At 37.0% G+C, this 17,760-nt stretch overlaps 1 protein-coding gene across 1 annotated transcript in view; it reads left to right on the top strand.

Moving 5' to 3' along the window:
- The window catches only part of LOC127446652 (collagen alpha-1(XXV) chain), a 256,471-nt gene that overhangs the window by 132,262 nt on the left and 106,449 nt on the right, over positions 1–17,760 (top strand). Inside the window, exon 3 of the mRNA XM_051707759.1 lies at positions 8,139–8,183. Within this exon, the coding sequence (XP_051563719.1) occupies positions 8,139–8,183 (45 nt within the window). The remainder of the gene's footprint in view (positions 1–8,138; positions 8,184–17,760) is intronic.

Raw genomic sequence — 17,760 nt, 5'->3', positions numbered from 1 at the left:
CATTAAAGACTCTGAAATGTGTCACCAATCATCTGTAGCTTTAAAGGAGTATAAACACTGTCAGTCTAGTCACTAAATTTTCAGATCAAAAAGAGGGTGTAAACCAGATTTATTATGTATACTGTACCTTTACCTGCGTGCATGTGCGCACACAGGTGTATACACCACCGGTAAAAAGTTTTGAAACACTTGACTGAAATGTTTCTCATGATTTTAAAAATCTTTTTATTTGAAGGTGTATGCTTAAATGTTTGAAATTAGTTTTGTAGACAAAAATATAATTGTGCCACCATATTAATTTAATTAATTATAAAACTAAAATTTAATAAAAAGAAATAAAATGTTTTAGAAATTGATGACTTGGACCGAATAATAAAGAAAAGCTGCCAATAAGTGCCCAACATAGATGGGAACTCCTTCAATACTGTTTAAAAAGCATCCCAGGGTAATACCTCAAGAAGTTGGTTGAGAAAATGTCAAGAGTACATGTCTGTAAATTCCAGGCAAAGGGTGAAGATGCTAAAATATAACACAGTTTTGATTTATTTTGGATTTAGTTTAGTCACAACATAATTCCCATAGTTCCATTTATGTTATTCCATAGTTTTGATGACTTTACTATTATTCTAAAATGTGAAGAAAAAAAATTATAATAAACACACACACACACATGCGTGTGCGCATGTTGGTGCAGCTATCATTATGAGGACTCTCCATAGACAATGATTTTGTACAAACTATAGATTCTAACCCCTAACCCTACCCCTAAACCTAAACCTAAAAAAAAAAAAAAAATCTGCATTTTCAATAAAACATTGTTTGAATGTCAGAATATCCCTAACTCTTTCATTTTTTATTAATTTCACTATAAAAGAAAAAAATGAAATGGAGATAATAAACATCTTATCCTCTGGTGTAGAGTTATGCTCTCTGACTTAGTTAAGCCTAAAATGACATACTGGTGATTTAAAACTCTCAGAGTACCATTGTGTCCTATATACTGCTGTGGTTCAATATTTTCCAAAAGCCATTAAAACTGAAAAAGTAATGGTTTTAAACAACTGTAATTTCAGTAACCAACTCTTGGAGCACCTCATACACAAACAACAGAATCTAGATTTTAAAAATGATTTAATTTTATTAAGAGCTATTTATTTGGAACTTATTTCACTTCTTTAGCTCTCCTTGGTCACCTGGAGTTGACAGATTAGCTCTAGTGTAATGAAAGGTCACATAAGCAGTATGTAGAGATCTCCCCCACACAAGCCATATACTGTATACAGGTGACACACAACGGCAAGACAGAAAACACAGGGTAGGAAAAAAGACAGAAAAGAAAGGGTAGTTACCATAGCTTCTCATCTGATTGGCTGTGTGAATGAGACCTAGTCCTTTATTCAGGATTGTTTCACTGATTATATCAAAATCCATGCCAAAAAGTCACTGACTGCAAAACTAAATCATTTGAAGTGTTTTCTCTCTCGGGAAAACAGTAACAGTAAATTTTATAACAAAGAGAGTAAAAACAGCGAGTGGGAAAAGTTAGTTTTAGGTAGGATGTTCATCTATGGTCTCATGGTTCATCTAGTGCGTAAGGGACCGTCTTAAAGTCCACAAACACGCTAAAATGTTGGTGGCATCCAAGCATTCATTCAATTTGCATGTTCTAACTTAAAAAACACTGTTGTTTGACTCCAGCCAGGTCTCCTAAGCAACCAAACTGGCCCGGTTGCTAGGGAGGGTAGAGTCACATTGGGTAACCTCCTCGTGATCGCTATAATGTGGTTCATTCTCAGTGGGGCACGTGGTGAGTTGAGCTTTGTTGCCGCGGTGGATGGCGTGAAGCCTCCACACGCGCTATGTCTCCGTGGCAACGCACTCAACAAGCCACGTGATAAGATGTGCAGGTTGACGGTCTCAGGCGCGGAGGCAACTGGGATCTGTCCTCCGCCACCCAGACTGAGGCGAATCACTACGTGACCATGAGGACTTAAAAGCACATTGGAAATTGGGCATTCCAAATTGGGAGAAAAAGGGGAGAAATATATATATAATTATAAAGGTTCCAGTTGCTGCCAATGGATAGATGTTGTAGTAGTATATATAATTATATGGCTACAGTATTCAGTTATTTTAGAAAAAACAACAAAAATTCATCAAGATGTAATTTTTACATTACAAAGGTTGTAGCAGTCTGCCAGTGGTGTGAATGACTAACTTACATTGTTTATTATTATTATTTTATTTTATTTTTTTTAAAATAATTGAATATGTATAATTTCACATCCTGGGAAAATCTCACCTAGAGTAAGTCAGCATATCTAATAGCAGCCTTTACAATATGAATTTAATATCTTGTTATATAATTTCAGCATTTTTTTCTAAAATAATTAAACACTGTACTCATAACTGGACATGCTGGCTTCAAATATAGAAAGTGAGCCATCACGCCGGCAGTCTACTGCAACCTTTAGAGTGAGAAAATGCTTTTTTAATAACAGCGTTTGTTATGTTAGAATATAAAAGTCAATTGAATGAACGCTTGGACACCGTTTTAGCGCAGTTTGTGAAATTTTTAGATGGTCCCTTACCCACCATAGACGAACATCGTACCTAAAACTTTTCCTGCTTGCTGTTTTTGCTCTCTGTGTTATAAAGTGTCACATTACTGTTTTGTTGAGTGACAAACCACTCACAATTTTCAGTAATTGAGCATTTGGAATTAATTTTGAAATAATTGCGCAAGTGGGCAGAGAACCAGTCCTGAGGAAAGGACTAGGTATTCTCCACACAGCCAATCAGGTGAGAAGCTATCGCTACCTACCGTTTCCGTTTCGACTGAATTGCCGTTGTGTTTTCTGATTTGCTGTTGAGTTTTCTAACTTGTTGTTTTGTTTCTGGATTTGATGTTGTGTTTTCTGATTTGCTCTTTTGTTTTCTGATTTGCCGTTGTGTTTTCTGATTTGTTAATGTGTTTATGAATTGTTAATTGTCTGGATTTGCTGTTGTGTTTTTAGATTTGTTGTTTTGTTTTGCACTTCACGGCCACCGTACATGCCACCCAATCTGATGTCATCAAACCCAAACAGGACATTGACAAATAACATTCTCCGTTTGGCTGAAAGGCGCAGGTTGCTCTCCTGGATAGATATATATATATATATATATATATATATATATATATATATATATATATATATATATATATATATATATATATATATATATATACTGTCTTAGGAAACCTATTTTTGTGACATCTGTCAAGTTATAGGGTCAATTTAATTCAAAAAGCAAAAATCACATACAGCACCTTCAACACACCTTCATCAATACTGTCCCTGTTTGTTTGTCACTGCAACTGCATAAGATACAACATATCAAACAAATGTACTATGAATTTATGATGGACAACAAAAAAAAATAATATCCTACTCTCACATTTGAGCATTTTTCCTGTAGATTTCAGCATGACATTTGCCAAACATAAAAAAATAATCTTCTTATATATTCATTGTCATGCAAGGCTCTTCAGCTCCTGAATAAATTATCATTTCCAAAAATGCCTCATAAAAGCCCAGTCTGGTTCACGTCTGCTTTGCTGTATCATGTGCATGCACTATAAAGTGCATTTGCTATTTTAGGCCTCTGTCAAAGCTGATCTGTTTGCATATAAATGCTGTCATTATCTTTGTCCAGTTTGCAAACTTAAGATTTTGCTTTGTACTTTTGGGGTAACTAAAAGTTGAACGAAGAATCATTTCAAGGTTGTCCTAAAATTAAGACCTTGCGAGTGACACTTGATAGGAGGAAAAGTGCAGCTGATACGGTTCAGATGATGTAATCTTTGTCATCCTGTGTAGTTTCATACCCAGAGGATAGTACTTTCTCCTAGACTGAACAATCAGTGGTGACTTTGTAATAACTTCCATATTGAGACTGCAGAGCTCCCTTTATTGGATGCCCATGAAGATGTCACTTAGTACTACATAAAACACACAAACAAGATGTGAAAAATAGGACCCTGGCCACATCCTGAAAGGCTGAGCCAGAGGATTTGAGATGCCATTGTTATTGAGGTGCCAGCAGCCAATTGCGCAGCTTCCATGCAACAATTTTCATGCAAATTTTAAATGAATGAAAATGCTTTATATGTCCGTAAATGCTAAAACAAATTGCATATAGTCAAATTTTAGCAATGTGCTTAAAAAATGCTAACATTTTGCGAGGAAACCCAGCTATTGTGAACATGCGAACTGCAGAACATTGGGGGTTAATATAGACAACTGGACACAGTATTGTACTATAGTGCACTAATTAAAATGACAGTTTTACTGTACTATATCGGTTTTTATGAGGAATAAATTCAAAGACTGAGTTTGTTGGGACAAGTGAGAAAGCCTGGGTTGGTGCAAGTGCCAGGGTTCTGCCCTTAGTTTTTTTTTTTTTTTTTTTTTTTGAGATATGTATGTGTTCCATGTCTGTTTTATGTCTTGTGTCTGGATTCAGCCAGACACTTGTGTTTTGTCTCATGTTATGTGAATGTACTTGGTTTTGTATTTTCTCATTTCCTTGTGCATTTGTGTCTGTCTTGTCTTAAGTGATAACCCCGCCCTTTCATTTGCCATGTTACCTGTTTGATTATTATTTTATTCGTTCCACCTGCCTTCCTCATTTCCCTCCTGATTTCTCTCCCTTTATAATCTCCCTTTGTATTCTGTCTGGTGCCAGTTCGTTGTGGGATGTTGCTGGTGTTTATGTCCTCTGTTAGGTCTCTGTTGGTCGTGTTCCTGTCCAGTTGGATTTCTGTTGGTTCCCCATTCCAGCCCAGCCTGTCATTGTGCTGTCGCCCTGGACTGTGTTTGTTTTTTCCCTTCAGGGTAGTTTTTGTTTGTTTTTGTTAAATAAAAGCTCTAGTCTCTACTCTGTATTTGAGTCCTGCCATTTCCTCAACCTAAGCCTGACAGCAAGCTCCAAAAAATGCATAAAACCTATTTTAAAGAGGAAAACAATGGAAAATGGCCCAGAATATGTCATGACACATTTATTTAGGGTTGATAAAGGGGACAACTGGTAAAGGATAAACACTCACGTTTTTGTATTTAATATTTTTCCTCTGTTAAGTGTAGTGGAGACATTTACAATATATCGAATAATCAGAAAGTGTTCCACTTTACCTGTATTCACCCTATTTACAATATTTAGCAAAAGCCCTTTTCCCCAAATAATTTACCAAATAATATCACTATCCAGTATACAGTATTCCAAAACCTTGTCTGTTTTATTGGCCATTGGAATGCAGCACCTGTGGCAGCCATTGAGGCCCAGCTATAAGGCCTCCTTTCCATATTTTAGATATTCAACTTGTTAAATGGATTTTTATAGAGAATGTCAATACATAGCATATTTAATGTTGTTCTTTACAAGCTTATAACATGAAATAGTTCAACTGTTTTCATGAAGTAGGTAATGTTTTTGGCGATGAGATCATAGAGTTGGCATTACGTTTTCAACAAAGGTCATGTGTCATTATGCATTTATATGGAATTTGAAAATCTGTAAATAAGAAGACAGAGAACATTTGGAATACATAAATCATAGTGATCACTTACATTAACTAAATCTGACTTAAAAGCAAAAAAGAATGCCTAGATGAATTCTTTAACAAAATCATAGCATTTTAAGACCACATGTACGCTTCAGTGGAAAACGTTTTTGTGGATGGACTCAAGTGGCTCGTGCACATGGAATAGGAAAGCCACAGAAATAATTTATGTACCAATGTGATGTCATGCCTCATGAATGCACTTTTAAATGTGATTGACATTAGATTCTGTTCTTGATTTTTTTTTTTTTTTTGTATTTGAATCAATGTTCAAGAGTTTCAAACAGAGAAAATGTTTTGAGGCATTGGCAATGAAGTCGGATCATTTTGTTTGTTCCCTAAAACAGAAATGAAGACAGCTGTATGATTGCATTCATCTGTTGACTTTTCTGTCTGAATTTTCAAACACCATGTAGATACATTTCAATGTCTAGGTTGAGATTTACATGCTATATGGATAAAGGTTAATAAACACCAATAATTGATGTTGGGGAGAGTCAGTGAGTTGCTGATGCTTGTTGAAATTCTGAACTGATTGATTATAATGGAATTGCCCATATTAGTGTAAATTTTCTCTATTTTTCTTTATTTTCTAATTCTTCCCAAAAATTTGGGCAAACAATATTTGGAAGGTGAAAGTTAATGGCATATTGACAAAATTGTATTTTGATATGTTTCTCTCAACATACTGCATAACCTGGACAATTTTGTAGTTTGCATGTGTAACAAGAGTAAAAAAAAAAAAAACACTGCCAGGTCTGTAGAGAAACATCATGTGCTATATTGTATTAAAAGTAGGGATGCACCGATCCGATACCTGGATCGTTATGGGCTCCAATACTGAAGCTTTTAGACGGATCGGGTATCGGGCCGAAAATGACATAAAAGAACCATAAAAACACCACTAAAGCAGTTCATATGACTCGTGCATTTTATTCAAAGCCACTTGAAGACATTCGATAGCTCTTTGAATCACAAAAGGCTGTGTTTAATTAGAAAATACATAGTATGCGCCACACCAGCGCGTTGGTGAATGGTGCTGCTCTGTTGACACAAACTCACGCATAGGCTGGTGATGCACTATTTAAGTGCTACTCAAGAACAGCATCTCAGATGTAGATGCTCAATAGTTCGGTTCACTTATAATATGCATTTAGAACATTACAGTAGGTGAATTTTACCAGAATTTGAATAAGAATAGAATTGAACTACTGTGAACTTGTCTACAAACAGACACATACAGGACTTCCTGGAGAGTTTAGTATGTCAAAATAAAAGCGTGAGGGTTTAAAAAGTGAACGATTTAAATATATTACTGTTGTATCTAAAATTAAAATTAAAAGTCAATAATAATATTAATAACAATTTATTATTATTATTATTATTATTATTATTATTATTATTATTGTCATCATTAGTATTTGTTTACAATTTATAACAATATTTAAGTTGAATGGGTTCCAAAAAATAACTGTGAATGAAAAGTGGACTGATATCTTACATCTTAAATTGAACAAAAAAAGAGATCTGAATCCTTTAAAGTCCAGATGCAAGTTGAAACATTTTTGAAAAAAAAAAAAAAAAAAGAAAAGAGGGGGAAAAAAAAGGTACAAATAAAACACTGGTTTCTTTTTTACTGAAGACTTGAAGACTGGAATTACTGTTAATTTTGCTGTTACATTATCCAGTATACTAGTTATTAATAAAGTGTTTCTTAATAAGCTGTACATTTATATTGAAATAATGTGTAGTTAGAGGTTTGTGTTTCTTTACATATTAAAGAGTACTCCCAATTAGTTCCACACAATAATGTAAAGATATTCTAAACTGATTATGCAAAAAAACAACACTGGTATCGGCTTGGGATCAGTACCGGCCGATACTTAGATTTCCGATATCGGAATCAGAATGGAAGAGAAAAAGTGGTATCAGTGCATCCCTAATTAAAAGTAGAGAACAATATGGAACTGAAAAATGCATTTCAAACATAAATAGTAACAACAGCCTCCATTAACATTTGCAATGCACAAATCTAATTGAGGGTCATCTTGGCAACTCATAATTTCTTTAACTTTCTCCTTTGGGGTGCTTAAATTGAGTTCTCTTAAGTTCTCAGAAGTTCCACTTGACAGCAATTAGCAGAGAATGTTTCAGCAATATGATTTTTACATTTAAATGTGCATTTAATTGCTCCATTCTATCAGTTTAGTGACTGTTCATAGAGAGCTCACAAGAGTTGGAAACTGAAAATTACTGCTGTAAAAACAAATTAGGAAAAAGCCATAGCAAAAAGCTGAAAACTGCTTAAATGCTTAAAAAAAGAACTATAAAAATTGAGAGGAAAGTAGATGGCACACATACTCTTCATTTACTTCCATCACTCTGTTTTGGTTCTTGACCTTTGAATTGAACAGATTATTTGGCAATATTTGGACAAAGCCTTCACTATGTGCATATAGAGGTGTTTTTAATGTTATTTTTCAATGTTGATGGAATTAACAGTATTTAAGTGATGTTTTCTCACTTTTTCCAGGTCCTCCGGGAAAAAGGGGAAGAAGAGGACGCAATGGAGACCCTGGTGAGTATGTCTGAACCCTGTCTGTAAGGTATTACTCTGATTGTCTCACACAATGGCCAACCTTTAAAAAAACTGTTAAATCAAGAAAATGATTTGTGGGTCTCAGTCTGTGGGACGGTTAATAAATGTTTCCCTTAACCACAATTTCCAAGTGCTTGGAGGAGTCTTGCAGTACAATTACATGCCAGCATTGGATTCTATGTCCACTGACTGACATTCCATAGGTTTTGGGTCTGTTGCATTAGCGATTACCAGCAGTTCCGTTTTTACTGGACCTCCAGTTAGAGGTGCAGATTCCGGACAGCCCGACAAATCCTGTTCAAATGGGACAAACTATTCTCTGGAAGACACGTGCACATAGCAACCCAAACACATGCAGTGTGAAATAGCTCCTGGATCAAATTAAATGGAAAGAAATGACAAAAACTTTAAACCAGAATGCAGAATTTCAATGGTATTCTGAAGTGGTACATGTGGGTTTTACAAGAACCTACCCTGTTTGCCCAAAGGTAGTCACTCCATTAAAAGCTTATTTGATTGACTGCATATAAAAGTGGATTCCTGTTCGCATTGAGTTTGAGCCATGAGGTGGTTGGGAGAGGAAATATGGGCAGTAACTGGAAGAAAAAGCAGAGCACTGGATTCCATTTATTTTTTCTTATGTTGCCAGCAACACATCACTCCTAAGCTCTCGCCTGGTTTCCCACTGAATTAATTCCTTACATTTACATAGCCCTTTTCTAGGCACTCAAAGAGCTTTAAGGGGGGACCTCCTCTACCACCACCATTGTGCAGCATCCACCTGGATGATGCGACGGTAGCCATAGTGCACCAGAACACCCACCCCACATCAGCTATTGGTGGAGAGGAGAGTAGACTGATGTAGCCAATTCAGGGATGGGGGTTATTAGGAGGCCAATATAGATAAGGGCAAATGGGGGAAATTTGACCAGGACTTTGGGGGTACACACCTACTCTTTACAAGAAGTGCCCTGGGATTTTTAATAACCACAGAGTGTCCGGACCTCAGTTTAGCATCTCATCCGAAGGACGGTGCCTTTTTTTTTTTTTTTTACAGTATAGTGTCCTTGTCACTACACTGGGGCATTAGAACCCACACAGGCCACAGGGAGTGCACCCCCTGCTAGCCTTCCTAATACCTCTTCCAGCAGCAAACTTAGTTTCCCCAGGAGGTCTCCCTTCCAGGTTTTGGCCAGGCTCAACCCTGCTTAGCTTTTGTGGGCAACCAGGCGAGAGCTGCAGGGTGATATGGCTGCTGATATGGAACTGAAACAAGGTTGAGCCTGGTCAGTAGACCTCATTGGGAAAACTAAGGTTGCTGGTGAACCAGGCCAAATTTATCCTACTGACCTATCTATCAAGGCCACCTAATCATGCCATAAAATTGCCTATATCACTTTACTCTACTCTCCACTTATAGATGGAGTTGGATGAGTGTTCTGGTGCACTATGGCTTCCGTCGCATCATCCAAGTTGATGCTGCACATTGGTGCTAGTTTACGAGGTTCCTTCTTACAATAGGTAAAGCACATTTAGTGAAACTATCCAGAAAAAGCACTATATAAATGCAAGGAATAATTCTTATTGTTCAACTGTGTTCAGTGTTCCTGGAAGGAGATGAGTTTGAATGTGTAAGGGGATGTTTAGACCAACGCAGTCTTGTGCTAAAAAAAGCTAGAAGGTGCAGAACATATAGAGCAGATTGCAGGTGTCTCGAGATAAAGGTCTTTTAACTTGACAAGGCATCTTAATAATGTGGCACTCCTGTACGAGATGCTATAATACAAGTAAAACATGGCATAACAGTCAAATACGTTCACGCAAAAACATGTTTGTTTGAACAGCCCCTAAGAGTGGAACACATTATGTTGATATTACCATATTAAAATGTATTAAATACAATGTTAAATGCCTTTTGTACAAACCTTGCTTTCTCATCATGCAACAGTTGTTATGGGTATAAGTTAGTCTGAAAAAGAGCGAAAAATTAAATTTATAATGATTGCATTTGCTCAGCAGTCTACCAAGGCCATTGTACAGAGAAAAATACAGCAATCCCTCCATAATGCAGGAATAATAGCCTCATCTGCTCTTTGCAGAAACAGCATGTTGTATGGCCAGAAGGAGCATGCTTTCCAACTTGAGCCAGTACCTAGTCTCACAAGTGCCAGTACCTCGCTTAACCTAGTCTATGACCACACACACACACACACACACACACACACACACACACACACACACACACACACCTCTACATAGGATGTGGTCTGAAGTCAGGCCAAAACAAAGGAGAGGATACTTCAAGAAAAACTTTATGTCTGGACTTTTCCTCTTTCTTAACAAACCATGTTAGTGTCCAGTTGAATTGAAATGAAACACAGACTCACCCTCTCAAAACATTGTATGTGCAGTATGCTAAGATTAAAGGCTGGTTTGTGCACTCATACCATGAAAAAAACTATGAATTGTAACAAAAATTTAAATGACTGGTATGGTCTTCACTGTACACTTCTTTTTTAAAGCTACTAAAGTTATCCAGCCTAGAGATTTAAGTGAGTTTTCTCATTTTCTTCTTAATGTTGTTTGATTAATATTAATTACACAATAAGCAGCAGGCTTATTAGGCTGTATTACATGTGTGCATAGAAAGAAGCTGCCTGTCAGTCAAAGCGCTCATTTACCGAAATGATTCTACAACTAAAAACAACTCGCTTCACATTTCACTTTTGGCATCCCTCTGTGGATATTTCACCCAGAAACTGGAGCACATACTTGCCCATACGTTCAACAGCACTTCCAGCTTCGGCCATTGGGGGGTGGGGGGGTGGTAGTGGTTCGAACTTCAGGAAGCACAAACCGATTTCGGCCTTAAAACTTTCGACCTACTGTCGCCAAATTCACAGTGTGATCTGTCTAGTATGAGATGAAGAAAAAACAGCATGACGTGGTGCAACATTCAAAGACGTCCATCTAGCGCATTTCTAGACTTAACATGCACACATAGAAAGAAGCTGTCTATCATTCAAAGTGTGAGGGTACCGAAATGAATCGGTCCTACTTGTACTGCATAAAGTCTAGTAATTACTTTCTAATCTTTTTCATTTTAGGATCGTCTTGGCAACAAAGTACCAGTACTTTTGATATCCCTGATTTAGAGGCATATAAATCATTATGAAATCTCTATAGACTGGATGGAACTGGAATTTCCAGAACCTTTGCCAGGGTACCATCGCAGGGTACAGTCACTTGGGGCCGAGTTCAGTAATCAGACACAATCCCATAGCAGAACTTTCTTTATCAGTTGATGATGGGGAGACTTTGTCTGCTTGAGAAAACACAATTTTAATGGCAATTTTATTTGTAAAATAATTAATATAATTAAAAAGGGATTAATAAAAGTAAAAGGCTCTATTTGCTTATCCTTAGTGCTTAAAGGAATATTTCAGGTTCAGTACAAGTTAAGCTCAATCGACAGCATTTGTGGCATAATGTTGATTACCACAAAAATTAATTTTAACTCGTGCCTCCTTTTGTTTTTTTAAAAAAAGCACAAATCTGGGTTTGAGTGAGGCACCTACAATGTAAGTGAATGTAGACAATTTTTGGAGGGTTTAAAGACAGAAATGTAAAGCTTATAATTTTATAAAAGCACTTACATTAATTCCTCTGTTAAAACTCATGTATTATTTGAGCTGTAAAATGGTTTAAATTGTTAAATTGTAAATTTAAGGTTTTAGGAAAGTTGTAAAATTGGCTATAACTTTATACAGAAAAGATTAGTAAGTGATTTTATCACACAAATATCATGTATACATATTGCCTTGTGGCTTTTGAAAAAGTGAGTTCCTATGAATTCCATGATTCAATCATTTATGAAGCTCAAAATATTCATAAACATTTAGACTCCTCAAATAGTGTACATAACAAAATGCTTTTCTCTTTCAGAAGCTGTAAACTATTGATATTATACATACTGTATCAGTTTTTATCCAAAAGTAAAACATGATGTTTGCCAGAACCACACTTTACACATGAATACCAATGAATACTGATGAGAACATGTTGGTTAGTAAGAACATTTTGCCACTTCAGGGCTTTTTCTTATTTTTTAAGTTGGACTCCTATGGTACATATAAATAGCTCTCAAATACACAATAGGAGCTTTTCACCATTTGCACCATTTCTCTCCATGTCTGGGTCAGACTTATGGCACTTCAATCACAGGATGAATTCTGTGTCTGTGCTTCTCATAAATCAACAGTTGTTTGGGCAGGAGAAAAAAATCTTAGCTATTTTGAGGAGAGACATTTCAACTGTACCACTGAAGCAGAGCAAATGTAAGCTGAATCTCTCTGCCTCCACATCCATGTTTGTCTGGCCAGAGGGTTTCCAAGCTGAGAAGCTTCGACCTTTTAGGTGAATCCGCTTACCTCATCAGTGTAAATGGAACATCCTTTCATCTGGTTACTAAGGTCCCACAGTAACCAGCTAATTGAGAGAGGAGTGCAAACTGGAAAAACACCAAGGTGTTTACGCAGGAACTGAAGCTCAGAGTGACACTTCATCAGAACACGAGTTAGGCACAGTAAATGGAGTCTGACAAGGAAGAGGCTGTTGTTTGGAGCAGTCATTGGTGGGACTAGTGGTTGAGGATGGCAGTGGAAAGCTGCTGAGTGAGACTACTGCGGTCTTCTATGCCCAACTAAAACAGGTGGTCAGTATTTGGATGCACAAGGCTTTTCCTCACCCATTCATGCAGAGCTACACACCTCTCTTGTGTAGACCTGAAGCATCGTGTTTATGGCCAATTAACTACAGGAAAGACTCTGTGGCCACAGTAAATTTCCTTAATATAATTTTTGCTAAACAAAACAATACAGTAATATGGAATCACATTGACCTTTGCTTGTTCTCTTACGGCAACTGTTGACAGTTTTACTGACCATAGGATGACAGACACAGCTCAAATCTGAAATCATGTGATGCTGTTGAAATGTAGAGAACTGGGAATTTTGAGAGCTTTATTTTCATCTAACCCCCAAAGGACATCTGTCTCCATGCCATCATAACAAGAAAATTTGTAAGAAATTGAAGCAAAAGTGAAAGTTCACTCCAAAATGAAAATTCTGTCATCATTTACTCTGCCTCTTGTTATTTCAAACCCATTTGATTTTCTTTCTTTCATGGTGCACAAAAAGGAGATGTTAGGCGGAATGCTAGCCTCAGTCACCATTCACTTTCATTGTATCATTTTTTCATACAAGTGAATAGTGACTATGGTTGCTCTGTCAGTCACAAACATTCTGCCTAAAGTTTGTGTTCCACCACAGTTCCACAACTATTCCTTTATGGTAGTGTGTGTCAAAATAATTACAAATATTAATGTTGAAAATATTTCAGGATTCACAGTTATTAAACTGAGTAAATGTAGTGCATGTCACTGTACTTGGAGATTAAATACAGTATATGTTTTTAAGTCAATTTGGTGTTGTCTGTACTGCGCTTTTCACAATACATGCTGTATTGTTCCAAAACAGCTTTACCTTAGTGCCTTACAAATCCACTAGTAAGCAAGTCAAAGCAAACCATAAAAAATCCCTAAAGATATTTAAGACCCTCCTCGTCAGTCTGGAATGTATTTAAACCAATTTGTAGTATACATTTGAACAGATGTAATCCAGCCACATAATATTAATGATAATGATGATATTGACTGAGTTATTCAATTAAATATGATTATAATGACTTCTAATTGTATAGAAATTCATGTAAATAACATGTACAATGTATAACATAAGAGTGACTGCATATGAGTATGAAATGCCTTGAATTCGAGGTCGCACATTGTCAATTTGTTAAGCTTGCTTTTCTAACATGAATCACAGCTATTCAGTTGTAACTCATCTACTAATGAAGTTTGGTAAAAGAAAAGGAATATTTAGTTTTAAAAGGTTAAGGCATATGAGATTTAACCACTAAAATATCAGCTGCAGGAGAGATTTGCACCTTCAACATAAGGAGGTCTGGAAGAACTGAAGTCTCACTATTTTTTGTCTTCCACTATTCGTGAAATAGGAGTCGAAAGAAGCAAAAAGGACATGAATAGCACCTCACAAAAACTGTGGCCCTGAAATCCTAGATGTTGGTCATGTGACTACTTCTTTGTCATTGTTACCCAACAGTTTGTACAGAAAATACAGGGCTGCATTTTGTCAGCATGCCAATGTAAATGCCACAGGTATAAATAAAAGCTGTGATTGTGCACAAATGCAGAAATGTGATGCCAGTCTGCTTGTGCCATTGAAATTAGAGTATCCGGAAACAAAGGTATTTCATCTGCATTTATCCCCCCGCAGGGATGCTGTATATCAATGAGAGGGTTATTTTCGGCTAGTGTGGTATTAGAACATGGATGGAAGCCATGACATTGCAGCTGCTGAGTGTCTTATGGGCTGTTCAGAATGAACGTGTTTATACTGTCAAAAAAGCAAGATGTGGAGCAAGCAATGGAACAGAATACAGACTTTAGAATTTTTATTTTTACTAATTTCTTAAGTTCTTTTAACTGGAGTGCAACAGTCTGGTTCTGGAAGTTAACATTTAATTAAAAAAAATTCAAAGGCAATTTAATTTTTAACAACAACTTACAAGCCTTTAAAGACAGACCTATCATGAGATCCATAGTTGTTAATCAGTGGTATATGCTTAGTTGAAGCCATCAGTCCAGTTTATTGCAACTTATTTATTTTTTTAATCATGTGGAATTACTGATGAAGAGCTACACTACCCATGAACCCACTGAGAAAGATCCACCAATCAGAAAGCTGTGCCAAACAAAGTGCACCAAAAGAGCTCAGCAGTGACTGCCCACTCTTACGATGTACTGTGAATGACGCAATCGAGTCGATCTCAAACTACTTATATACACTATATTGCCAAAAGTATTCGCTCACCCATCCAAATAATTGAATTCAAGTGTTCAAATCACTTCCATGGCCACAGGTGTATAAAATGAAGCACCTAGGCATGCAGACTGCTTCTACAAACATTTGTGAAAGAATGGGCCTCTCTCAGGAGCTCAGTGAATTCCAGCGTGGTACTGTGATAGGATGCCACCTGTGCAACAAGTCCAGTCGTGAAATTTCCTCGCTACTAAATATTCCACAGTCAACTGTCAGTGGTATTATAACAAAGTGGAAGTGATTGGGAATGACAGCAACTCAGCCACGAAGTGGTAGGCCACGTAAAATGACAGAGCAGGGTCAGCGGATGCTGAGGCGCATAGTGCGCAGAGGTCGCCAACTTTCTGCAGAGTCAATCGCTACAGACCGCCAAAGTTCATGTGGCCTTCAGATTAGCTCAAGAACAGTGCGTAGAGAGCTTCATGGAATGGGTTTCCATGGCCGAGCAGCTGCATCCAAGCCATACATCACCAAGTGCAATGCAAAGCGTCGGATGCAGTGGTGTAAAGCACGCCGCCACTGGACTCTAGAGCAGTGGAGACGCGTTCTCTGGAGTGACGAATCACGCTTCTCCATCTAGCAATCTGATGGACAAGTCTGGGTTTGGCGGTTGCCAGGAGAACGGTACTTGTCTGACTGCATTGTGCCAACTGTGAAGTTTGGTGGAGGGGGGATTGTGGTGTGGGGTTGTTTTTCAGGAGCTGGGCTTGGCCCCTTAGTTCCAGTGAAAGGAAATCTGAATGCTTCAGCATACCAAGAGATTTTGGACAATTCCATGCTCCCAACTTTGTGGGAACAGTTTGGGGATGGCCCCTTCCTGTTCCAACATGACTGCGCACCAGTGCACAAAGCAAGGTCCATAAAGACATGGATGAGCGAGTTTGGTATGGAAGAACTTGACTGGCCTGCACAGAGTCCTGACCTCAACCAGATAGAGCACCTTTGGGATGAATTAGAGCGAAGACTGCGAGCCAGGCCTTCTCGTCCTACATCAGTGTCTGACCTCACAAATGCGCTTCTGGAAGAATGGTCAAAAATTCCCATAAACACACTCCTAAACCTTGTGGAAAGCCTTCCCAGAAGAGTTGAAGCTGTTATAGCTGCAAAGGGTGGGCCGACGTCATATTAAACCCTAGGGATTAAGAATGGGATGTCACTTAAGTTCATATGCGTCTAAAGGCAAATGAGCGAATACTTTTGGCAATATGGTGTATTTGTGTATATCTTAATATTTGCGATGAAATTAAAATATATTGTTTCTATACTGATAATCAACAATGTCAAATCAATATTTAAATTTAAATTTCACTACGATTTTTAATTTTATTATGTTGCTTGCAGTGCTTCATGGGACTGTAGTTTATGCCCACATGAAAGACGTTAAGTAAACAGACTTGTACTTTAGCCTTATAGTCCAAATGTTTTATAGCTCTATGAAAAAAAATTAATTAATGGGAAACCAAGACAGCTGAACATTAGGCAAGCACTATTGTGCTCTGTTGCCACGGCGTCTTAAAAACGTTGCGTTCATGTGTGAGATGCTAAAAACTTCAAGAAGTGACCCAATACATGTCCTTCTAGTGCATGTTTACATTGAAAAACAATTGGAAAAATAGCTCAGGGGCCTTATGTATAAAGCCATTTTAAGTAAAATTTTAGTCTTAAGTGTGTCAAAATTCTAAGAATGACATAATTTTACTCTTATTTCTAGACTTAAGAATAAGTGTTAGTCATAAAGGTTCATAAGAGTTAAGATTTGGTCTCAGCTCCTAAATTGTATAAGAGCGTTGAAGAGGTCTCCTAACCTAGTTAGGAGTAGCAAGATGACTGTGTTCCGTGGAGACAACACACTCTACAACAGAGAAAGAATGTGTTGGACTTATAGAATAGTAGAATTTAGGCAAGTAGTTTTCATAATTGAGCTAAATGAAATCCATCAGTATAATTTTTTAATTGCAGCACTTTTCTTTTCATTTATTGAATACATTGAAATTCATTGTTGTGAATTAAGCATTTGAAAAATGTGATGGGCTACATGCCTAAGCTTTAAGAGGGCTGCAACAACTAATTAATACAATCTAAATATCACTAAAATGATAAAAAATCAATTATACAATAAATAACAATAAATTCAGTTATAATTTTTGAATATCTTTGCACTAGCACTGCAAACTCAGTGATGCCTCTTTACAGTAGTGAAAAGTGTTTCTATGGGAACTACTATAATTCAATTGAATAAAAAAAATTATTTGGCAATAAAATACAGGAAATAAAATGAATTCAAATAATTAATCAACAGAAAATAACCTATTATCAAAATATTGTTTAAAAATGTGTTGTATTCATGAATGGTGTCATACCAGCTGGGATTCATTACCCTTGCAGGCCTACTATTGCCTGATTCAGTGCTTGAGGGTGGCCATTTTAAGTAGACATCACTGTAGTCCTTATTTTACAATTCTTAAGTGTCACCTCAGTCAGCAATTAAGATCAGTCTTAGACTTTGCTGAAAGTTGCTTTTAGCATCTTTATAAAAAGCTCCTACTCTTACACAAGTAGCACTCTTTGCTAAGATTTGTTTTTTACACTTAAGT

This window comes from Myxocyprinus asiaticus, chromosome 1 (assembly GCF_019703515.2).
Source record: "Myxocyprinus asiaticus isolate MX2 ecotype Aquarium Trade chromosome 1, UBuf_Myxa_2, whole genome shotgun sequence".
In the NCBI taxonomy this organism is placed as follows: Eukaryota; Metazoa; Chordata; class Actinopteri; order Cypriniformes; family Catostomidae; genus Myxocyprinus; species Myxocyprinus asiaticus.
The sequence above is the reverse complement of the archived record's forward strand: the minus strand, read 5'-3'. Positions and strand labels throughout refer to the sequence as shown.